The sequence below is a fragment of the Aptenodytes patagonicus genome, chromosome 3 (genome assembly GCF_965638725.1).
Source record: "Aptenodytes patagonicus chromosome 3, bAptPat1.pri.cur, whole genome shotgun sequence".
NCBI lineage: Eukaryota > Metazoa > Chordata > Aves > Sphenisciformes > Spheniscidae > Aptenodytes > Aptenodytes patagonicus.
Genome location: NC_134951.1, coordinates 107,474,125 through 107,500,288, shown reverse-complemented (window position 1 = coordinate 107,500,288; position 26,164 = coordinate 107,474,125). Strand labels below are relative to the sequence as shown.

At 36.8% G+C, this 26,164-nt stretch overlaps 1 protein-coding gene across 1 annotated transcript in view; it reads left to right on the top strand.

Annotated features, from left to right (window-relative positions):
* The window catches only part of USH2A (usherin), a 405,495-nt gene that overhangs the window by 221,772 nt on the left and 157,559 nt on the right, over positions 1 to 26,164 (top strand). The window contains exon 37 of the mRNA XM_076334572.1: positions 11,944 to 12,123. Within this exon, the coding sequence (XP_076190687.1) occupies positions 11,944 to 12,123 (180 nt within the window). The remainder of the gene's footprint in view (positions 1 to 11,943; positions 12,124 to 26,164) is intronic.

Below are 26,164 nucleotides of genomic sequence, written 5' to 3'. Positions count from 1 at the left end.
CAAATAGGGAATGTTAAGAATCAAGCTAGTGCATAAAAGCAATGTCTGCTGGGGGAAGACATGCCACCTGCAGATGCCAACAGAAGTGGGGAGAGGAATGCTGAAGCCCCTTAAAGTTCCTAGCCTGTCTTGTGTTGAAGGCTTGAGAATGGAGAATGAAAATTCTGTGGGATGTTATCTTCAAAGATGCAGAAGAAGGTAAGTGTTTTACATTTTGATCTGACAATTTAAAAAGAACACCACGGTTTTTGAGAATTAAACATGTTTCAGAAATGACTAAAACATTTCTGAGAGACTTGTTAGGCCAATTTTCATAGTGAATTTCTTTTAGACGTGGTTGTTTGCATAATTACCTCAAAATATAAACATCTAAGTATAGATTTGCATTTACTATTGCTGCAACTGAATATCCAATACCTGACAATAGATGCAAGTTTGGATGTGCTTTAATATTTGCAAGAAAAATTCTTTTACAAAAATGGCAGTATAGTCATTCCATATATGTAGTCAAAGCATACGATTTATTTTCAAGACAAGCTATTTCTTCAAAAACTTGCTATTTTTTTTTCGTATTTTGTTGAGTAGTGATTAAGTCTTTCCTCTCATGTAGCTGAATATTCCAGAAGCTGGTACCAAAGAAATCTGAATATTTTTTCCATAGTAGGTAAATATCAGGACTGTGTTCTTCCTGCATTTAATCACTTACCAAAGATCTTTATAATATCACGTGTTCCTCTGCCAGGGACAGACCATTATCTATTAAGGACAGGAAAAGTCATTCCAACTTTACTCCAGTAATTTAGGATTGCGCAGTAACCCTATACATTCTGCAACCTGAATTCCCTAGTAGTAATCCTTGATTATTATTTTTATATGATAGGCACACTAAATTTGACATTATTATTCTCAATAATTAATAATACTAATTATTAAGAAAAATAGTCCTTTCTTCAAGAAGCTGGCCCAAGGAGAGTAGAGATCCTTGACCTTAAAAGAAGGGTAAAGTTTTCAAAAGGAATGTGAATCTGAGAAATTGTGGGTGATATTAATGATATTGGTAATTTACCAGTTACCTTTGTAATATATAAAGAAATATTTAATCCATTTCAGTTTGTTGTACTGCTATGATGATGCACAGTGCCTAAAGGTACCTTAGTGCCTTAATGTGTTACTAATGCTAAGGACCCTGAAGCCGCTGAGGCTCTGGTGTTTTCCAGAGCCTCTCTGGAAGTATTTTTTGTTACAGTTCTTATGCTGTTATTCTTGGATTATTTTTCTCATGGCCTTGCACCTGCAAACCCCAGTAGTGTTGTTACAGAGGATCTTCATGGGAACAGCTATGAAGCTGTGAGAATTGCCTCTCCCCACCAGGTCTTCACCTCCCAAAACCTAGTATGCAACTAAGTCGATGATAATAATTTAATTAATGCTTGATAAGTATTATCCATTAATATACGTACACAGATGTTTAGCGACCAATCAGTGCGCAACACTTGCACCATGTTAACATACTCCATGCAGCACAAATAGCATCATAAATGGGAACAACCAACAGGGAGTTTGAGCAGTTCCCAAAGGAAAGTATACAGTGGCAGAGGGACAGCATGGCAAAAATCATCATCCCCACCGTGAGCAACAGCATTGGCATATTCATCATCACCACTGACTGCACCAGAGAGACACCCTCCCCACTCCCAAAGTAGAATGCTTTTCTGGGAGCCCTGAGCTGCTTTTCCAAGTCAGCCATTAAGGAGATTTTTCATATTTCATCCTCTTCCTCCCTCATTTCCTCTGTCTATCTCCTTAGTTTTAGCTACAGACCTCACTAATAAAACTCACTAGTCCTAAAGGTGTTAGTGGGGGGGAAAAAGGGGATGTGTGATCCATTTTCAAATAGTCATGTTTAATCTGTTCACTAGAGCAGGACTTAGGGGTATTTTGGCACTGAGTAATGTGTCATTTAAAGTTTGATTTGCATGGCTAGAAAACTCATAGTTTTGCATGCGCTTTAGGACGATTATTGGGTAAAGTTTAGTCAAGCTTCAGTATTTTTTGAACAGCTTCACAATACACCACCTACTAGCATGATCTCCTTCAGCACCAGATATGCTTTTCTTTTCTATTCCTTGGTACAGGTGTCTCAGAGGAAAGCAAAATGAAAGCAGTATCTCTCTAATTTCTACATTGGACAGTTTCTTTGATGAAGACTCTAGCATCAGACTGCAGATAGTGTTTTAACTGATCTTCTGCATCTCTCTATTCACATAGTTATGTTTTTGTCACATGTACACTGGTCTGTTTCTATATTGTGCGGCGTAATTTATTTGCTTTTGTGTTTTAAAGCAGATATGTAAGGCTGAACCCCATTTCTGTGAGGAACATCTTATCAGTTCTTACAGGCTGAAATTCCTAGTGACTGCCAATAGCAGGATAGTCTCTGAGGCCATCCCCGCTCCCTTGGAACAGTCTAGGGAATAATAGCAATCTTCTGGAGATGGCACTGGTAAACACTATTGAGTAAAAGGGAATTCGCCAATCAGTTCTCCTATGAAAAGTCTGTTAGTTAATGAATGTCTTCTAGAGTTTTTAACCCACAGGAAGGCTGAGGAGGCTATACTGACGGTGCTTAGGTATCTTCTGCAGATGAAGAAATTGTGTTTGGATACTTGCATGTGTTGGTTTCAAACAAATATGCTTCTCTTTAGAGACTAATGTAAAATGTATCTATTTTCTCAGGTAGAGAAAGCGTTATGAAAATTGGGGTTTGACACCCTTTGATGAAGTTTTTATTTGAACTGTACAAGGGCAATCAAATTAGATTTTGACTGTAACTTTCTAGTGTTATGCCAGAAAGATCAAGATACTATGGTAGGTCATCCTTTTATGTGCAGTTGATATGGCTGTTTATATTACTCTACACGTTTTTGCCCTAAATAGGCTAGAGGGAGCTACTCTATAAGTAAGTACAACAACCACTCACCTGAGTGATTCTGTGGTTCTTTCAATCTACACGTGCATCATTTATGATGCCTCATATAAGGTGACTGGAAAAGCCAAAAGAATGTCTTATGTCAAATAAAAATCCTAGATCAAGTTTAGAGCTTCATTTCTTCCAAAGTATTACAACTAAGTGTAATGGCATTTGACAGTATTGACATTTTTTATATGACTTCTTTTGGCTAACTCAGCATTCTGAAAAAATAAATAGTGTTCTCTCTTTGTGATTGAAAGGGTTAAATCATACCAATTCATTACCACTCACAAAAGGATTTATTTTGTTCTCATAAATCAGTTTTATTCCACATTTTTATTATTCCCTTGGGTCAGCTGCTCCAATTGAAATCAATACAAGTGCAAGTGACACAATCAATCTAGATATTTGATTATGGATTTGAGAGTCCCGGTTCTGCTCTGTGTGTTTAGCTAGTCTCCTTCTGATAGTGTCCCTGGAGAATGGAAAATTCTTATTGGCATCCATGAATTATGGGCATAGATTCAGAAACCAGATACTGTGATAATCTCCATTTATGTACTGCTGCAGCTAGAGAAAGAATGTTCTAACCATGGAAAAACAAACTTGAAGATTTTAAAGCTAACTGTTTCTGAAATTGTGTGTAAAATCCCTCCTAAAATAAACTTTATAAAGTCTCATAATTTGTTTATAACCCCCCTCAAACAAAATGGTTTAAATCAATAATTATATGCTCTATCATTAGCTTAACATCACAAGTACAGCAAACGTTTCTGCTATCGATGCCTTCTGGTCATTTATAGACAATGTGGTGTTATGCCACTTGGGGTACTAAACTGTGCTGGGATGCTTTCTCCTGTTCATGTTGGGATAAGAGCACCTGGGCACTGGAAGCCTGTGTGAAATCCATATAAGTTGGTGCTACTCGTAGAATGCTTTCCAGAGTTGGGTGGCCTCACCCTACTTTATGATTTCTTTAGGTCATGGACTGAGTTCTTACAGTATGTCCCTCCAACACTTAGTACAGTGTGTGTGGGGGTCCAGGACTGATGCCCCTTGGTGCTGTTGCAGCAAAGTGAGTTACAATACAGATGAAGATACAGCAGAGATGTAACACTATACTGAATACATTGTTTGAACTGGAAGGTCTAAATGAGACAGACTCGATTGCAAGACTCGTTGGACATTTCTATGTTTATGAAAGAGTAATGAGCAAACCTAAAACAGTAATTCAAGTAACAAAGTTTTTCCTGACAGTTTCATCTACAAATACAGAGTTTTTAAGTTGAAAGCCTCATGGCACTGACCTGGAAGCTCAAAAGGGTAGACCACACACCAAACACTCTTTGCCTGCCATCGTAACAGAGCCTAATCTTGGCTGTTGTCATTAACTATCCATGGGGTCTGTGCTAACTTTCTTGTATGAGCTCCCCCATCAAGCTGTGGGCTTTATTCATATTTCAGTCCATAGAATTAATTAGTATATAAATGCACATTCCTTTGTGTTTGTAACACTAATGATCAGTTATTTCTACTGACAGGAACATGCTTTCATCGTAATGATTACCCCTGCTTTGCCTTAGGGTTCTTGAAGTATTCTGCAAATTTTCATGGAATCATAGAACAGCTGAGGTTGGAGAGCACCTCTAGAGATCATCTAGTCCCACCCCCCTTCTCCAAGCAGGGTCAGTTGGAACACATTGCCCAGGACAGTGTCCAGTTGGGTTTTGAATATCACCAAGGATGGAGACTCCACAACCTCTCTGAGCAATTTGTTCCACTGTTCGACCAACCTCAAAGTAAAAAAGTTTTTTTTCTTAGGTTTAAACAGAATTTCTTGTATTTCTGTATGTGCCCACTGCCTCTTGTTCTGTTGCTATATACTGCTGAGAAGCGTCTGGCTTCTTTACACCCTCACGTCATATTTACACACATTGATCACATCCTTCACCCTCCAGGCCTTCTGTTCTCGACGCTGAACAACCTCAGTTCTCTCAAACTCTCTGTGTGTGACAGATGCTTCAAGCCCTTAATCATCTTTGCATGGACTCCACTCCAGTAAGTCTATGTCTGTCTTGTACTGGGGAGCCCAGAACTGGGTTGAGCACTCCAGACATGTCTCAACAGGGCTGAATAGAGATGAGGGATCCCTTCCCTTGACCTGCTGGCAATGCTCCTCCTAATGCAGCCCAGGAGGCTATTGGCTGCCTTTGTTGCAAGGACTCATTGCTGGCTTGTGTTCAACTTGTTGTCCACCAGGACCTCCATATCTTCTTTCAAAGCAGAAAAGCTGCTTTCCAGCATCAGCCTCCAGTCTGTACTGGGTGCCAGCTCAGGGTGATGGACAGAACGTTCAGCATCTGCATTCTGTAAGTCTCAAGACAGTCTAAGATAGCTGTACCAAATTTAAGTCTGTGAAAAGTCACAGAAGGTGCCTTTGCCTGTTTTTTAGTGAGGGAACCTGAGCTGCCAAAGAAGCAACTTGAGTAGTCCAGTCAGAAACTACATCTGGGTCTTTGAGCTTTCAGATTTCTGCTGTATGTGGCCATGAGAACTTTCATCTTGTTCTTTAAATGTTTTCTATTTTTCAGTCTTAAAACTAAAGGCTTCTTTAATTACCAGGGAAAAAGGAAAAAGCTAAGGTTTTTCAATGCAGATAATGTGAACTGTTCATTATTTCAGGAAAATAAATATTTTGGATTCGTAGTTTTGCCAGTTTGCTACAGTGCTTTTAAACTACCCATCTACTATAGATCTACTACAGCAACTCCCCCTAGCCCATGGGAATGAAGGTTTCCTGTCATAAGAGAGACTTTAAGTTTTGGACTCCGTTTGATGGACTGAGACCATGATATGTCCTTAGGAACAATACATCTGTCAACTCAGGAGCAGAGGAACAAATAGTGGTTGAGGAGATCGAGGTGCAAGCACAAAATCCCCCCCCAAACACCTTGTTGAAAAGACAGGTATGGCGTCAAAGCACAGAAACCACTTCATAAGATCAGTATAACAATTGGGATGATGACTGGAAAACAGTTCATTATTACAGTTCTTAAGAAAAGAGAGTCACCAATAATGATGGGGAAAGATTTTTAGCTGTTTTTTATTGGGATAATCAAAATAATGGAAAGTCACGTTTTTTATCCTGAATACTGTACTAGCAATAGTGGGAAAGGCAGAGAGGGAGAGAAGAAGAATCTTAGCTGGGAGGAAAAAAGTAGCTTGTGTGGAAGTAAACGAGGCTGAAGAACAGGCAAAACTAATGGACAAAAGAATGAGCTTACCGAAGAGGAAGTGTGCATATTGACAGAATTTCCCCCAAAAGACTTGGTGCCAGAGAGCCAGGAACCAGGACAGGGACAGAAAATGGTGCTCAATGAGGATGAGACCAATGGAAGGATGAGGAAAGGGGGTGAACAAGTGAGGGTTTTGTTTCATTTTTATTTTGCTATTCTGACATTAACTTTTTCTGTGGCCCAAGATAACATGCTTAACCTCTGTATGCTCACACACATATAAAGCAGGCATAAAAATAACTAAGTTGTTGTGCTAGTTAACTAAGTAATCTTTATATAATTCTTTAGATCCTCATATAAACTTCCTTGACCTGGATTTTTTCTACCTTTAGTCTTTGAGTAGTCTTCTACAGTGGGAATAGTTCTGCTTCTATCTGTTTGAATATTGTGGAGTAACATGCTCTCTAAGTAAAAGAGGTTATCAAGACATGTATGTACTTAATGGAAACAGTATAGATTGATAATAATATTTCAAAGCGTGACACAAAGCCTTAAACTCACCCCAAAAATACCTTTTGCCATGCACTAGCACACAATATGTGGTGTACTCTTGTGATTGAAGCCTCACGTTATCTTGAAATAGTAATATTGAAAGAAAATAATAGCTCATTAAACATTTGTGATGATAAGACTTAAGTGTTTCAGGCTTAAGTACCTTTTAGGTGGAAATCTCTCTGCATTTCACAAACTATGGTCCTGTAATATCATTTAAATTCAAACAAATCTGGGGGTAAGATGGGCAGTCAGCCAATTTCTAGGACACCGCAAATAGGAATAGGTAGAATTCTGTTTTACAAAGGCAGCTCAGTTGTTGAAGTCCTGTAAGAATACGAACAGAGTAGTACAAGGAAGGCGATTTTTAAACAATATCTTCTGTATAAAGATGGCTAGCTGTTGATTAGGGAAAGAAAAGCATGTGAGTGCCCGGTGCTATTTTCCACTAGCATGGCCTCCTTGCTTCCTGAAGTTAGCAGCATAGTTGTGTCAATGTGTTTGTGATACCGACACATTAGACTGGTTACGTTTAAGCTTATTACTTTAATAGTCAGCAATGCAATGATAGTAATAAAAGTATTTAGTAATTTGGAAAGGATTGCCCATACATATGAAACATGAGGTTTTGCTGTTTAAAACACAAAAGGAAACATCTCAATTTATTACCTTTTTCCTTAAAAACATTAATTTCGATCCAGATGTGAAGAGTACATTTAAATGTGGCTTTTTTTTGAAAAAAACCCAATTTTTAAATGTGAGATGAATGCTTTTAGTTTGTATTATTTCTTTTTCCATTGCAGTCTTTGTCATGAGAATGGTTTCATGTTGTACCATTTCCTGCGCTCCTTACAACCTTTGTCACATGAATAAGATATCAGAACGCTAATGACTAATATACAGTATTCTGTGTCTGCTGATACTATACTGTACTACTGTGACCTTTGCAATATTATGTATTCTGATTGGCTGTCCATTTCACCTCTTCCCCACAAGTTAATAAGGCTGTAAAAAGGAGAGAACTTGAAATGGCCAGCCAGTCAAATTACAGAATATTGAAAAGGTCAGAGCAGTACAGCACGCAGAAAAAAATTACGGAATATATGAGGCATTAAAATTCTTGTGACAATGATTATAACAAGAATGGAAAAGGATACCCATTTATGTTATTTCAATCTAGTGAACCCCATAGGATGATGGACCCAGGATAGCAGTAATTTACGCACCACCGACCCACAGCATCTTTATTCACCTATTTACAGTAGTACTCAGTAACAGGAATGCACATCTGCTTGGGAGCCCCCTTCAAAGTGTTCACCCAAAACCATAGTGAACCTTCAAACACAGATACTCACCAACTAGAGTGCTGTGCGAAGCTTAGCACTTTTAAACAATGATTTTGAATGGAATATGTATTTGTGTATCTTTTTAATGTAAGCATGTTTTATTACTTGACTTTGTTTCAAGTATACATAGTTTTTAAGTATGTATATGGATATTCTTTAGCCCTAATTTCTTCATTTGGATAATGTTTTCCTGAAAAACTGAGATACTTTGATCTGGTATAAACTAGGAATAAACTGAGAACAGCACAGCTTTTTCTCAAATACCAGATTTAGCCAAAGAAGTCCCTCAGAAATATTGGGGGAAATATGGGGAGCCTTATGAGCAGGAAGGCTAGTAAAAGAACAAAACCATCACAATGCAAAAATATGGAAAGATTAAGGAGCATGGGGAAGCCTTTCATGTCTGCAAAGGGTTTAGTCTTTTTTGAGAGGCTATAGGAGATGGTGGCTCTGAGCCCCCTTCCATCTGAATTCATCTTTTGGTAAGGGTGCTTGTGTGTCTAAGTGTTGAAGGATGTGGTGAGCCAGTTCTAGGAGTTTGTTTTCTGCCTCCTTAGTGAGGTTGTTCATGTTAGCTATGTCTTGAGGGGATCTTTCTTGTTGGAGCGCTGGTAACTGTTTATGGCAGAAGTTACGAGGCAGAAATGTGCAGTAATAAGGAGGTGTTCCGGTAGAAACCACTTGTCTGAAGTAAAACAATGTCTCTTAGGACTTTACCAGTGTCTGAGGCAGCTGCTGTTTAGGTCTGCGGCAGACTCGCTGGTGGGCTACAGTAGGACCTGTGAGCAGGATGGAGAGAAAAACACACACAAAAAATGGAAAAAGAGAGGCTTCATCCATTTATACTCACAAATAGGGTCCACACTGAAGCAGCCTAGGCAGGAATGGCACGGAGCGATATGACAGGGTTATCGCTGTATCGCTTTCTGTCAGGCTGAACCTATGTGTCTGCATTTTCCAGCCCACTGAAAGCAAAGTTTAAGCAGTGAGAAGTGGCAAAGCTGCATATTGCAAGTCATCCCCAGCAAGACCTGCATTTTAAAAATGTTCTTCTAATATTTTACTTGCCAGTAGCAGTAAGTTGCTTGGCTGGCAACCGGGATAAAAAACCCTTTTGTCTGTGTAAAATTCAGCTTAGGAAACTTGCAAGTGCACCTCAGCTTTTTATTAGAAGCAATGAAAAATTTTGAATTGCTATGTTGTCTAACTCATTGTAAATTTGCAAGTTCATTTTTGAGCTGAATAAAATGGTTATCTAATTACATACTTCTCCTAATTATTGAGTAATTATATACTTCTTATAATTGCCGAGTAATCACTCTGCTATAACTAGAATTTAATGTTACAACTAATTGTATAATTACTGTATATTAATGTTGTTATCCAGGCAACTTGGAATAGAGTGTTATCCTTTTAATTCCTTTTCTGTTACTCAAAACTGTATTTTTAAAAATATAGCATAGTTAGCCATTGGAAGAAAGATTAATAGTGGAATAAAAATATCAGCAGAGGAAATACATGCTTTCATTCTGGGATCAGGTGGATGAGAATAAAAATATTAACATGTTAAAACTGTACTGTAGGTAGAAAAAGTTGAATTTTCTCATGCATTGGGCACATAAATTGCTGTTAGGGAGCCTACTTTTATGCTTGAGGTTTGAGTCTATCCTATGTGGCTTGATCTGTCAACACTGGATTTTTGAACTTTCCTACACACTGTAGGTGAAACATTTTAAAAATGCATCTCTTTTCACAGCCAGCCGAGTCCTTAAGTGTTTCACATCACTAGGACCTTAAGAATGTATATGTCAGTTGACCATTTCTAATGGCTTTATTGTTGTTAATAAAAAAATAGGTCCATATAACAGTCTCGTGTTGTTGGGTGGGCGTCGCAAATAGTAAGTCGTAGACTGCCTGGTGGTGCACAGAAAAACTGTGATAGATAATGGGAGAAACGTGCTTTGTTGGATTGTATCTACTCCCAAATCACACACAGGGACAGTTTCACAAAGATGCAGAAGGAGGGTTTGATATACAATTGAAGAGCTGAAAGATCAAGTAACACAGATGCATTTTTCTAGTGCTGGCTGAGTAGCCTAGGTACATAAGAGTAATCTCAGACAAAGTAACTTTTCTTCTGCAGAATTGATATGTCTGTATGTGGAATGTGTAAAATGTGATTGTTGTTCTTGCATGATAAGAAGCTTTACCTCCATTGCTGGGGTCTCTCAGGCTAATGTAGAATTCAGTGAAATCCAAAATAAATCCATCAGGTTTCATGAAATTACTCTACATTCACACTACTGTAGTCTGGGCAGTCTGGTGCTACGGCATGGTGTAATCCAGGTAGACTTTGAGCAATGAGGAACTAGGCTACAAGGCAGACTTATAAAAAGAGTTTTCTAAAACTCTCCCCCTCCCCAAAACCTCAGAAAGTAAGTTTGCCATATGTTACCAGCAGAATAACCGAAAACACCCTTTGAGCAGCTCTGTGAACATCAAAATAATGGAATGGCTTGGACTTGTACCGTAAGTGAATCACAGATTATTTATAGGAATCCCAAAATTAGAGCAAAGTCCAGATAACTCATTCATGGTAAAATGTAATGAGAGCATGACTGAAATGTACTGCATATGCACATGTTAGTGCACATCATAGAAATATGGAATATTTGAAAAACTGTTTCAGGTTTAATAACACGTCAGTTTTAATAGTTCAGTTGAAATTTGCATAAAAATGAGTAAACCCAATGAGTTTCACTTAAAAAATTAATTAAAAGAGAGTTGCTAGGGTTTTTTAAAATCTATCTTATTTAGATTTTGTAGAGGACTCTGATGTGTATATTCAATCTTCGGCCTGTGACAATGCCTTAATTTAAGATATTTTTAATAGTTACATTCTGTTTAATCTCTTTCTCATACCTGTGGTCTCAGACTTGTGTGATTCTGCTGTTGTTTGTAATGCAGAATTTCCATCGACTTCAATGTGAGAGCTCTCCATGGAATGATGGATAGTAGTAATAATATTAATCATTTATATAGCACTTTATACGTTCAAAATATTGGATAATCTTTAAATGAGCTCAGCTTTGCTCTCAGATACGTGAGTGAAATCTTCATTGACTCAAAAAAAAAAAATTGTTACTTGACATACAATTTTTTTATTTTCCAGTCTTACTCATCAGGTATTTTGAGAAGGTTTATTTTGTTATTTTTGTAGGGTAGAATATTGTCTTATCTTAAGTTTGAGAACTTAAAAGGGTTGTAAAGGACATGTAGGTTGCTGTGGTGTCCTCTGATGATTTTAACTGATAAACCAAATACTTCAAATCCCTGTATTATCTTTGAGAGGACTGCAGGCCATGCTGGAAAGCATGTGTTTCTTACTGCATGTGACTAATTCTTATGTATGCAATGGAGTTAGCTTATAAACTCCTAAGGTAAGTGTTTTTCTAGTGAATTCAAGAATTTTTACCAGTTTTTCATAGGCATAAGAATTAATCTTAATGTTTTGAATTTGCATTTATCACACAACTGTTCTAGAACAAGAGTAATTTCTGAAAACTGGCTTCTGTTTGCAGTATATAGCAGTCAGCTTTGCAACTGCATGGTTGGTTCATTTGTTTTACAAGTACCACAAACTGTTGGCAAAAGGAAGAGAAAATGGTGAATAATATTTTTTCTTCCAAATAGGCCATTTTTTGGTGTTATTGGTATCTGTGGCAACTTTTCATTTGAGTAGAAATAAGACTTGGTTCATAAAGACAGCGAATTGTAGCAGATACAAGGTCTAATGTTTGTTCTTCTCCCCCCTCCCTTTTTTTTTTTTTCATCACAGCTAATGCTAATTATTCTATTGTAAACGGTACTCAGATGTTATGCAGCAGCAACGAATCCAATGTATGGGTACCCATTAAAGGACTGATTCCATTTTCTAACTACACAGTACAAGTGGATGCTTCCAACAGCCAGGGCAGCTTGATAAGTGATGCTATAACAATAGTCATGCCTCCAGGAGGTAAGTATGAAAAAGTGCTTTTTCTGTGCATGTAACAATTACACAAATACTCTGTTGAACAAAATGTTATTTATTATTGCAACTGAGGACTGGAAGTTCAGAAGAATATGTTTGCATTAGTAGTTCTTACTAACAAAATTGTTCTTTTCAGCTTCTAATTTGTCACATTGCTCAATTTAAGAACTAGAGAATGAAAACAGGTAGTTGTATAGATAACGTTATGTAGGTGAGAAGTGCATTATATACTTCATTTTTTTTTCTGTGAATGGTATTGTATTCCATCATGGATGGCTAATCTAATCTAAGAATATAGAGAAAATCACCTGCGTTTTGTAATCTGTTTTAGAATAAAAGTTAAGTGCTGACAAAAAGCACTTACTGGATAGACTTAGATAATTTGTTTAATAATAGTAATATAAACCATTGGTAATTGAGCCAATATCCACAAACTGGTGTAGCTGTAAGAAAGTCAATTGCCATGTGCTGATTTACGGTGAATGAGGCTCTAAGCCACTTTGGATGTTATCTTCATAAAAATTTGAAATAAGAGAATTGAGCAAATACTCCCTAAACTCTGTGCATATATTTTTTATTCTTTACTTTAAATGAAAGCTTAAATTTACAGCTGATGTATATGTGTTCCTTCTGCATTCTCTTTTCATGGACATCCTAGTGGATTAGCTTTTGTTGAACAAATGCCAGTGGAAACAATGAATTTAAGGCAATTTTGAATTCTAAAGTGAGAGCCCAACAAAGCTTGATCTTGAGAGATGTGTAGGTGTAGCTGATGAGCAGGAATAGTGTGGAGTGACACACATATCATTTGAAAGTAAAAAAAAAAAAAAGGAAAAGAAAAACAAACAAACAAAAAATCCCATAAACCTTACAGCTCAAAAATACAATTACACTTGGAACAGTTTGCTTGCAAACAGATGGATTGGTTTTGGGGCCAAACCAACAGAAAGACTTCTGAAAAGTGAATAAATAAAATGCAGAGTTTGTATGACAGATTACTGAGCAAGAAGGAAAAGGTAGATTCCCAGCACATTTTATACTTTTCCAATCTGATTGCCGAATTATACCTAATATTAACAAATATACGTTGTCATATAATAATAAAACCGCATCTGAGTTTTACCGCTCGTTTAAGACTGAGCAGTAAGACACTGACATTTCTAATCCCAATGTCACACTTCAATTTTGCATGGAGAAATAACAAAATTTGGTAGTGAAAATTTTACCAAAGAAGGTGGTAAAGGATCTTTAAAGATAGGCAAGGTTGTGCACAAGTTTATGGCAGCCATTAAGATACACTTTCTTTCATCATTAGATTGTTGTTGATTACAATTAGAAAACTTATAGCTTTGAAATGATCTTTTTTATGACCTTGTGGTAGTTTAAAAGCAATACCTCATTGATTAAATAGGTTTTAGTTCATGCTTCCTTTTAGTTAATGATCTGAAAACATATTATCCTGATTTACACATAAAATCATGCTGAAAAGCATGTGGCATTCACTAGGATATGTGTGTTTAAGTAGAATTAAATTAGCAGTGAGAGTTATTAAAGAAATCTTCCATACTAGTGTCCAGTGGACTGTGATCTGTAGTGAAATGAATAATAAATGAAGCAGTGCATATGAAAGAAGTACTCTCACACACACTACATTCTCACTATACGTGTACACACATACAGACACACACGTGTATATCTAGGACAATGTATGCTTACTTTACTATGATGTTTATTATAATGACTCTTTGAATGCCATACAATTCCATTGCATGCTAAATTATGAGTATAATGGTAATTTTACACTGGGCTGTATTCAGTGCCTTCCCTTACTATCTAAATCATTAAATGAAATCTAGATGCTACTAAAATCAGAAGGAATTTTATTTTTTACTTCAGTGGCCAAGATTTCACTTTGACAGAAGTTTTGTTTGATCAAAGAGTGAAAGAGGTCTCATTATATACAAAATCACAGCCTTTTAGTGAGTGTTAGAATGTAGCATTCTCTTTTCAAGGATAACAAAAAAAACTGTTTCAAAAATTTGCATTGTGGGGGGTACGTCATGGAGCTTGATGGAAGATTGTGTAAGAGGGAGAGTGATAGAGGACAAAGGAGAATTCCATTTTGAAGTTACTGCAGATCAGAGTTTTTCAATTATGATACAAATTTTCTTCCAACATGCATTTCTTTTGTTTCGTTTTTTATTTAAAATGTATTGCACATAGTATAAAGCACACCAAATCTTTAGTGTTACCTGATTCAATATGTCTTAATTTCTCATCAAGCTGATTTGCCGTGCTTAAAGTCAATGCTTAAAAAAAAAAAAAAAATCTTAGAAATAAGGGATATATTTTATCTAAGCTCTTGACTAAAATTGCAGTGCAAGTTCAAGAGTTCTTGGAAATATTAGAAAAAATAAAAACTGAATCCAAATGTTAATCCATAAATATGAAACTTTCTTTTGACCCTTACCCTGTAGTGGTCTGGAGTTACTAATGGGGTTAGGATTTCAACTCTTAATGGGACTTGGTGCATTAGTGTTTTGTATGCATGGAATTCAGCATTCAGTTTAATAAGTGGTTGACATTGGTGATGTCCCTTAATTTGCTTAAATCTAATTGGCTCTTTTATCAGTCAAACCTGTATGGATTGGCAATTGATCAGAAAGGGTCAGCCATGACTGTGCATGTACTTAAATGCTGGAACCACCAGTTAAAGTCACTGTTGCATAATAAGAAGCTGAAACCATGAGAACAAATGATCTTCAGAGTCGGAAGGCAAAAGAAAGTGGAGAAGTTTTCAGGATATTCAAGTTCAGAACAAAGGCATTATGGAGTATATAAATTTTAAATACACTGCTTTTTGCCTCAAGACTTAAAGCTTTTTTTTCCAGATGAACTGAAATCTTGTCTGAAACTGTCTTTGTTACATCAAAGAACTGCATAGAAAGGTGAAAGAGATGGAAGAACCATAAAAGGGCATAGTTTAAAATGATTAGTGACAAATTTTATACCACAGAGGTAGAAGTAAATTTTTTTGAGTTTTATATTTTTTTCCAAAAAGAATAAATTTGTTCTATTTATCTTGTCCTAAACTGCTTTGGTAGAAGTTGTAAAAAATAATATACTAGCCAATGCTTCACATTAATTTGAGGATGTCAGCCAGTAAAAGATCTGGAGAACAAATTGTTTTAGAATTAATTTAATTAGGTAAATGAATTGAAATGATACAGCAGATATAAAACTGCAAAAATCTGGGAGAAAGTCTTCCATATGGAGTCCTTGGTTATAGATTTATCTTCTTAATGAGCGCTATTTCTGATGTAGTGGCTCATAGAGGACCCCATTAATTTAGGATTGCTTTGTAATAAGAGCTGGTAAGCTAACAGAAAAGAAGGTTGCAATCACTACTGTTAATAGCTTATACTCTAGTTAAATCCATTTGTTCCCTGCCTTTGACCACAAAAGCCCTAGACTGGAAGGGAATGAGAAGTCCTGTATGCAGAAAGGAAGAAGATAGATTATGTTGAAAAAATAGGTGCAAAGAGAGATAGCAGAGAGAGACAGACTGCCGATCAGATGGGAAGCAGGAGGGTGGAGGCTCAGTCATCACCTCCAAAGCACAGAAAACAACTGGATTCCCAAGTAATGACAGGAGGTATGAAGCTTGTTGCGGATGGTAATTCTGGATCACATAGCAGAGTTGTCTCTGTGTGGTTACTCGTGTTGGGGATTACAAACCGTTAACTTGGTGCTGACTTATCTATAGAAAAGAGCCTCAAAGAATTGATATATATTCACTATGTAAAAAATAGGGAAAAAAATGTTTGCCTACGCAGTGAAGTGTCTCTTTAATCTCTGCCATAATTTATGAAGTATGTTGTTTGTTTATATGCTCTGTCTGTGATTTGCGTGACATAGGAATGTCTAGCTGTGAAAGATGTCAGATTTTGCCTTGGACTCTTAAGCACCTGCCCTTTGCTGGTCCCTTGTTTCTGTATGGGAATCTGCGTGCCTCTGCCTACAAACTCGGGCTAGTTCTCAGCAGCAAAAGTGAGCCTACATACTTGTAGCTGTTGATGTTTGTTCAACATCTACAGAGGGTGGTGTCCTGCAACCAGAGGATTTCAGCCACTGTTAGTTTAGGTAGCAACACCTCTGAGTCTGGATATTGAACCACATCATAGGATTATTGATCTAATTATGCAAACAAGTAAGAACCACATCATACAACTTATATTCACATCTGAAAGCATTTGCTCATGCAAGTTGATCACTGAAGCCAACAGGCCTCCTTATATGAATTAATATTCAGTAAATAAAGCAAACTGATGCTGTTAGGCCAGAATTATTTAGGAAGAAAAATCAAACCTGAATATGCTAGAATTTTCCCTGTGAGACAGGTTTGTTTTTCTATGATGCTCAGTATCACACTAAGAGTCACACCATAAAACTTGTTTTGAGAGGATTTCCTTTACTTCAAATTTCAGTTATTTCTGAGACATTATTTGTTTTTCTCATTTCTCTCATTTTTTCTAGTCTGTCTTTCTTTTTTTTCTCCCCCCCCCCCCCCCCCCCGACTTAGACTAAAATTCAGCAGGATTCTTTTTATTCTGTATCTTCTGTTTCTTTTTCATTTTTCTTCTCTTACATTCTCTTATGTCACTTCTTGTAAAGGTAGAGTAGTAAAAATGGAATTTAAAAATGCCAAAAAAAAAAAGAAATGTAGTTTAGAAAAAAAAAGCTTCTGGCATCATTGTATTTTATTCATTGTGAAAAAAATTATATTTAAAAAAATTCTGAATTCTCAAACATTGCATGATGTCTCTATACCTTCAGAATAATATAATCTCTGATTTTGATGAAGAACAGGAAATGTTTTAAACAAAACTGTTGCAAACAAGTCGATGGGGGTGGGGTGGGGGTTGCTAACAGAAAGTTCTTAATGAAAAATTGTGACCGTATCTTTTCTAGGGGTAGTTTAAGGAGAGAGCAGGATAGAGTAGGGAGGGGGAAAGAGCTCTCCTACATCTCTCACCAATGACCTAGCTAATTAAAGAGTGTCAGTGGCAAGCTGTGTAAATTGTCCGTTCCAGTTCCTTTTGTCCAGAAAGATGATTTCATGGGGATATAAGGGTAGGATTACAAAAGTGCTTGTGTGGAAAACTGGGAGTTGTTCTAATGAAACAATAATTCTTCTCTAACCTCTGCAGTATTGAACTGATTGTCATTTTCATTAGTTCTACTTCTTTCATTTATTCCCCTCTCCCAGTCTGTTCAGCACATCTTTCAGTGAGCTCATACTGTGTCTATTCTTGGGTTTGGGTGGGTGTTTTGGGTGGCAAGAGAAGAGCGAAATAAGTCTCATTCCTGAAAGGTTGTGTCTTCAGTCTCCGGCAATGGGAGGCACAGAGGTGCCCACTTTACTGCTCACTTTTCTAAACTGTAGCCAGTTGGGGCTCAGCCTAACTCCACACAAATGAAGGACCGCCTCAAGGTTGCTTTAAATTGAAGCTTAGTCTAAGTCCCTACTCATAAAAGTGGAGATTGCCAGAAGGCTATGACACTCCAGCTCTCTCTTTTTTCTTCTGATTGCCTCCTTCCCTTTGCTCCTGCACCCTGTCCTTTTGGGGCTAGGCAGATCTCCCATAGTTACAGCAATGCTGTTTCAATGTTCCAGACATAGGACACCCATATTTGTCAGCTCTTAGGTTGCTTTCTGTCTTCCAGAGCTGCATGAAACAGTTAGGGCAAGAAGATCAAAACTGTGATTTTAGCTGCCTAAAAGAGCATGGATGTTTTTCTTGCTTGGGAAGTGCCAGATGAGAAACGGAGAACCATGCAACAGCTTGAAACGGCCAACTGATCACCTATAAGCAGGCAATTAACCTTATTGTAGAGGTCTCACTCTAGGTCTTTCCAAAACCTTAGCCTTAGCACGAGGTCCAGACGGTACTTATGATCTCTTGGAAGAAATCTGCGGTAGAGCGTATTTCATGCTGGAAAACTACAGCTTGATTGTGCTTCTGAAAAACAGAAGTATATATAAAAGTGGGAAAAATCAGCTGCTGTGGAATTTAGCAGCAGATCATTATTTAAAATTATTACCTACCATCACATAAACCTATTTCGGACCAATTTCAATTGTACATAAAAAGGACACAATTTAGACGAAGTATGCAATTTTTATATAATCTTAAGCCTATTCATGGTTGGTTTTTTTTTCTTCATTCTGTGTAAATCTGAACTAGACTGTTCAGTACTCTAATTAAAGTCAACATTCTATATGTGATAAATTAGGTTCTTCTGTTGAAGCAATTCTACAATAAAATGACATTGAAATTCCTAGTGAAAACATACCGAAGACATTTGAAAAATCACACCATGAATTTTATCTTTTGTACGATTTTCCAGATATATGCAAGTATTAGGAATTGGATCAATTTTTATGTTACTTTGCTACTATGATTTGCACTGCTTTTCTAAAAAGCTCACTTTATTATATTTATTTTTGACAACTTCTGCCCCTACAGTTTCCAGAATAAAATGGAATGTTCATTAACTGTCAGCAAAAGCAAATGTCTGTGGGTTGTTTTTTGGGGATTTTTTTGTCATTTTGTTCTGTATTTTCTGCACTTGAAGCATCTAGATTATGGAAGATAGCCTGCTGATCATAAAGCAGTTGAGTAAAGTGGCGAGGGTTTTTCTGAGCTACTTCGCACAGCTGAGGAAGCTTTGAAGTTCCTCTGTTTGCAATGAACTCTGTAAGCCTCCAGCAAAGTTCTGTCACCCTGTTACATATTCGTAACATTTCCATATTTAAAAAAAAAAAAAGCTTAAGGGGGGAAAAATTAAGCGTCTCTTAAGATCTTGCTGAGGGTGAAATGTAGAGGGAATCAAATCACTATTCTTTTCCTCTCTTTAGCTGGGGACAAAACCAGAGATGATCTTTCTTAAACATCATAGCCATAAAAGTGCTTTTGCTTTTTTTGCTGGTTTCCTTTATGGTTAAAAATAACTCCTATTTGGGAGTTTTCTGTGTAGTTTGGAAATAGATCTGAAACTGAATTTAAAAAATCTTAAACTCTGTATCTGAATTCTTAAAACACTTTGCAGAATTAAAGTATTTTTCCTCCATATAGTTAATTATTTGTTCTGGTGGTGTTTTAAGTTTGACTTTTCCCTACTTTTTCCTAGTATAGTGCTCCTCATTATGTAACATCTATGCAGTTATCTTTGGGCTAGTTGACTGAGTACCTAAGGAGAAATAAGCTTCTCTATAAAGACAGAAAGGGAGAGAAGAGGGAAGTTGAATGAGAATCAGTCGTTAGAGTCACCATTTCTCCTCTGGTGTCCCTATAATGCAGTGTTGTTGTATGCTACCATCTTTCTTACAACAAAGATGACTATACGAGTCTATAGCCCTTAGTGATTCCTGACATTTGACAGTTTTTCCTCACTGTGCTTTTCTTTCTGAACATTTATTTTTGTGTCTGCACGCACATGCAGATGCACACACACAAATACGTATATGATATATTAGTATATGCATGTTCATGCATATGTGCTGGATATTTGTCTTTTTTTCTTTGGATCTGTACGCTGGTCTTACTTATTCTTCTGACAAAGAAATACTATACTCTTAGATTAATTCCAGGTTAGTAAAATAAGAGAGAAAGGGGATTGATGTATTTCATGTTACGGTGGAATACGTCCAGTATTTAATTATATTAATTCTTATTATTTGTATACTGACATATTTACTTTTATGATTTTTACAAATATTTACTAATTCAGCTTTCCAGTAGGATTCTGAAGTGACTGAGGATATTTTACAGATGGATAGAAAGACAGGCATTTGCTAGCAAGGGAAGGGAAAAGAGATTTTTATATTCATCCTCATGCTGAAAAGTATAATATACATGTCAGAAAGTTTGTCAGCCTCTCTTCTTATCCCTCAGCTTAGACTGGGGGATTGCCTCTCTGTAAAAGTGTCACCGTAGTTGAGTGCGACCACTGTGTACATAGAAAATATTTGAATTCAGGTTGACTGATGTTAGATTTTAGAGTATCTAAACAGCTCTAATAGAACACGTAGAAAGAAAAGAAGTTGAATGAGTGAAGAGATGGCGTTATATAAAGAAAGAATACTTCTCTTTTCTCTATTTTTCCTTCCACTGAAGTTGTGAGTGCTCTTACATACTAAGAAGCCTATTTGAGAGGGTTATTCGTAAGAAATTGATAGTGCTGTCCAAAAAATTCAGCAGGATGTTGCTGATGGTTGTAATCGGAATTAAGCAGCTGTAAATTTTCTGTGATGAAGATTTAGCCTTTTCAGTTTATGTTTTAAAAATGAACGAAGGAGAGGAAGTTTTCCCTTCATCTTTACTTTTTGTCAAAAGATTGAAGAAAACCTGCATTGTAGAGAATAAGTTTTGCCAAGGTATTTCCTTTACCTCAACATATGGTGAATTGTATGGGCAGATTGGAGTAAATGCTGTGACATGTCTTGCGGCATATAAGGCAAAACACAGTCAGCCTGGCTTGGGTTTGAATAACACGTGATGGTGTTACTAAGACTTTTAATCAATTAGGCTACCCATTTTTGAACAAGAAGACAGTAGCCAAGGTCTTTTCAGTAAAAATACTTGGGAACAGATCATTCATTGTTGTATATTGACACGCTTCCACCAATTCCAGTGGATTTATGTTCTTCAGCATTATCTGAGGAAATGAAGCCAAGAGTTAATTCATATAAATGGTTTATTTGTTAAAAGTATCTAGAACAGGACGTTAACTGATGAGTAGCTATTTAATAATGCTGTACGAACATTCCTATGTGGATGGGTCAGATATAAAAAGTTGTAATCCTTTCACCCTATTCATCAGATAAGTCAAATGTATATTTTGCATGGATTATTTCCATGTGTGAATAGGCTTGTCTGAATTGCTTTTTATTCACCTTAAATATTAAATATTTTGCTTCAGCGGGTAACGCCTGGATCATATTTCTGTCAATTGAAATGCTATTTTTAGTGGGGGACCAATCCATAAAAACAGTTAGGGATTTTTGCCACAGTTAGGTGGAACAGAGGTGTCACCTTTCATATTCTGTCATAGCTTATCTCTGTTAGAGCACTGGCCGAAAACAGGAGATCTGGATTATTCATCCTAAAGTGACTAACATTCCCATCTCCCACTTGCCGGGCAGCATACTAATCTCTGGGTTCATAAGCAAGGAAGGCAGAATAGTGCTCATCTGTCCTGTTGAAACTCTACTACTGTGGGGGGGGAAAAAAAAAAAAGTCTTATTTACTGGGGGAGAAGACAGAGCAGGTACTATTATAACCTGGGACTAAAGACACTTCTCTGGTCAGGGTGAGGCAGTGTACATGTCAGCAGCAAAGGGGGCCAGAGGAGCAGGTCCTGAGTTCTGGGCATTTGTGGATCTGGACGTATGTTGTTCATCAGTGCTGATACTCAGCATGAGCATCAGAATGTGATCCTATTGCTGTTTTCTAATACAGCTTAATTTATTGATACTGCAGCTGTTGAACTAGACTGTAACGTGAAGTGACAGCCATAGCACTGCAGTTGGCAATTTTGAGAAGTGACAAGAATTCTTGTTTACTCTGTAAATGTGATAGTTCAGATTTGTCGGCCTCAGCCTCATGTGTTACATAAGAGAATAATATACAGTGTTTTGTTGTTATTTTTCTAATTATAATAGTTGTATTTCCAGAACTAAATTTTTGATTCTGCTCTTTGCCATTGTGCAGATTACCCCCCTGAGAATTTTGCGTGTTGATCAATGGCAGGATTTGGTTATGTAGGAATAAACCACTCCATACTGTTAATGATGACAGATACAATTAAATTGTCTGCCGTCTCCTTTGATGTACACAGACTTTCCCCGTTAATATTGATGGACTTTAGAGTCGCAAGCATATGTTGGGAGGGGAGCAAGCCCCTGAATGTTGTATTTTGCTCTTTGTGGAGCTGACTATATCACTTTATGTCTAAATGTAAGGAAAGCTGCTGACAGTTTTGATATATTAAATTATAACTGAGAACTAATTCAAGGATCAAAGATGCTCTTTGGGAGAGATCACTTTACTGGTAGGAAAAATCATTACCTTTTTTCCCAGTCTCATATATTTGTACTGTATGTCTTGGAAATATCATTCCCTGCAGTTTCTGAATCTTGATGTTTAATTTAACACAAAGGTCTTTGAGCAGCACAATGGGAGGGGGGCTTCTGCTAGTAAAACCTCGTAGAAGGAAATTGAAATGTACATGTTTTTTCTCATTTATCAAAGAAGTGCAAAAATATAAACTGACATTTTATATCAAATGAATTATGAACTGTGTACTTTGTACCTAAGGGAACAACAACTAAATTAGACTTTTGTTAAAAAGAGAGAGAGAGAGGAAAAAACAGGCTTTTAATAAAATATACAGTCATTTTTGGTATTTTGTCTGAACCTGACATACGCTGTACTTTGCAGAAGAAAACTAGGGAGTATAGGCTACTTCAAAGGCTAATGCTTTGAATGCCTTAGAGTGAACTGAGAAGCAGGTTAAGATAACACACAAACCAGAGTTTCTACTTAATAAGTATTGTTGCTTTGATATTTTTGTTTTCTCCCTTGTCCAACTCGGGTGAACAGGAAAAGATAATATGCTTTTTAATAGCTTGAAGATTGGAGCAAAGTAGTAAGTGATATTTTTTTTTTAGCTTCCATTTGTTGAGAGTATGGTTGCTACTGAAAAAGACTTCCAGGGAGCAAAATTTTAGAAGACACTTGATGAACTATAAGAAGTAAATTTTCAAAGAATTACATCCTTACTATTTTAAGGGCATGAATTCCACTGTCTTTAGGTGAACAACACTTCTTGCAAGCAAAGAGAAACTCTATGTTAGAGTTTGCAACGTTTATGAGATTTTGTACATTCCCAATTTCTGAATTTCCTTCATGACTTTCAGTGGGAATATATTTATTTTAGTGCATTGACATAGAAGACACTTTGATATTGTTGTGATAAGCACCTACACCTTAGAGAAAATGGGAAATGAGAAGATAAAATTCCATGGTTTCTTTGACAACATATTCCCTAGTGCACTCCTATGGCGCTTTTTGATATATGAACAAAATATCCAAGAACTAGTTGCTTTTCTCATGTCATATACATATATTTCATAAAGATATATTTCAGAAGATTAGGTAAGTTAGAATATACAAAAGCTTTCAGAAACTCTGCAAGCTCCTTGCAGAAAACAATGGTGTATGAACAGTGAGTGTGGGAATATCATACCACGAACACATCACAAAATCTGAAACACAATGAGACCAGCTATGTTTGTAGCTTTAGTATTGTTTTATATCAGTATCATCAAGAGATTAGAACCGAAACCAAAGCTGTAATGAGATGTGTTAATGACAGCACATCCTCAGCTGAGATATCCAAATGTACTCACACCTAAGGAGGCAATGCCTTGGTCTTTGCAACCTTGCAATTCCCAGTAATTATAAAGTCATCTGATCCTTTAATATATGAGTCTGCTGTGAAGAATGGTTTATTTATTGGTATAAACAATGGGTATTTTTAGTTAAAAGGTGTTCATTTTTCCTCGTTTATAACTAAGATTTTGCTTTCATTATTCAACAATACCGATTTTCTTTTTCTAAATGTTCTCTCTATTTATAAATCATAGTACTATATAGTATTCATTTCAAAACAACATGTAAATGCCACTGGAAATGTGGCAGTGTAAATGCATATTTTTCCGTTACAGAAAGGGAAGGAGAAGAGGTGGCAGCTTGAAGGGGTGCGGTGGTTTGGCAGAGCCACGACAGAGAGCTGGTCCCCTCCAGGCATGCCGGAGAGTCAGACATTCTGCTCATGCTGTCTGTGGAGGAGGTGAGAGGGATGGGGACAACAACTGTAGGTGGGAAGAATCACTTTCTTCTTTCTCAACACCTACCTCCCATAATCCCTATAAAAAGACATTGACGATGAGACAAGGTTTTTTTGTGATTACCACATATGACATAAAGAAGTTAATTAGCAGCTGTGAACCAAATCCTGCTCTGTGTTGCCTGGATTAGTAGGAGCAGAAACTGAGGAAACCTCTTTTCCTCCTCTTTCTGCAAATAAGGAAAGAATTTGACGGGGGGAAATGTCTGTTATGGCCTCAGTTGTTTCATGGCCAAAAGGTAGTCCCATGGCCTGGATCTCACAGATACCTGTAGGACATTCAAGATGTAATAAGACTGCACTGCTCACTGTGTGTAGTGGCTCCCTAACACGAGCTAACCTGTCATCTTGTCAGATCCATTTTCTATTTATGGACACTCAAGCTTGGATTCCGTCAGAAATGGTAGTATTTCACACCATCCTCTATATACTGCAGAGAAATTTATGGATTAAAAATAACTACAGGTAACCTTATTGCAGATCTAATTTATTTGCAAACCTGCATTGTTCTCCAGTCTGTACATCTAGGCATATATAAACTGACGTTTCTGTCAAAATGCACATCAACTGGTAACACTTTTGTTTTCTGCCAGCAGGGTAGACTGTTCAGTGACTAACAGTCCACTGGCACATTCATACTGCAGGAGTGCACATAATGCTAGCATTTGAACCAGGAGACTTCTTATTTAATGAGAACATTCACATATTTTCTAATATCTCACTCTCTTTAGCATTCAGTTAGGTTGCCATGTTTTCTTAGTTTCTTTTGCCAGATTGAGGGGAGATATAACAACAATCATTTGGAGAAATCACATCCACTTGTTCAAGTAGAATGCTGCTTTCTGGTTTTTAATATGCAATGTTATCCTTTTGCTTTGTCTTAGAATAAAACATTATTAAAAATTAATTTTCAAAAACTTATGCTTCAGACTGAGGCATATACTTCTTGTAACATCACCACCTCTGTGCCTTTTCCTTTTTCTTTGTTCCTTCTTCATCTTCTATGAGTTAGAGTCCCCTTCATTGAATTATTAGGCTGAAAAAGAGTTCATCGGGAAATCATCTCGTGCATCTTCTTTCCTCAAAACCGTAAGTTGTCTCATTTCTGGTAAAAAATTTGTTTAGTCTGATGGAGATTTGAAATCTTCCTTGCAGCAGTTTAATCCCATTACTGTATGTCCTGTTTCCCAGAACACAGAGGTTCTCATTGTCTTTGCAAAACTTCTGTGAAGTTGAAGATTCCTGTATGTCTATCCCTTTGCTCTTCTATTATTCTTTAAGCTACATAGGTTTAAACTATCTTCCCTGGTCTTTTCCCAAACATCAGTGATATAACTTGGGGTTTTTTTGTTGCTTTTGGGAATCCCCTATTTCCAGTGCTATCAAGGAATTGTTTAGTTTCAAACATGAAGTAAAAAGGTTAAAAGCCAGCCAGCAGTTCTTTGAAATTGTACCATCAACATTAAGAAAGAAACGTCAATTTAACCAAGTGTCTCCTTGCCAGCAGTCTACAAGACTCTCACCAGAGATGTTTCCATCAATGTGGAAGCTAGCATACCTGCCTCTGGTCATAGCTCTTTGCCTGCAGATATCAATTGTAAGGGAAGCCACAAGATTTTGAAGATGATGTCAAATTCTTTCACCTTCCTTTCAAAAAAAAAAAAAAAGTCCTGAAATTCATCTCTAAAGCTGCTTCATGCAGGAAGCTGAAGCTATGCATGAAGATAGATAGGATCTTGTTCCCTCTGCTCTTGCCACATCTATTCCCCTAAGTAAAAAGAAGCAGATCTGATAGTTTCTCAAAGCTGCTTCACATAGATATTTCATTTTCCAGTAACCAGAATCACAATTAACCCACAGGAGATGTTTGTTTAATTGTGGTTTCTGCCTGATTTTGTAATACCAATCCTTATGTTTTTTCCCCATAGTATTTTTTAAAAATTAATTTTGTGATACGGCAGTTATTGGCTAGGCATCCTTTTAAACAGTCTGATGAATAATTAGTTTTACTGGGCAGTTATAAATTCCATCCAATGTCTTTATTACAGGT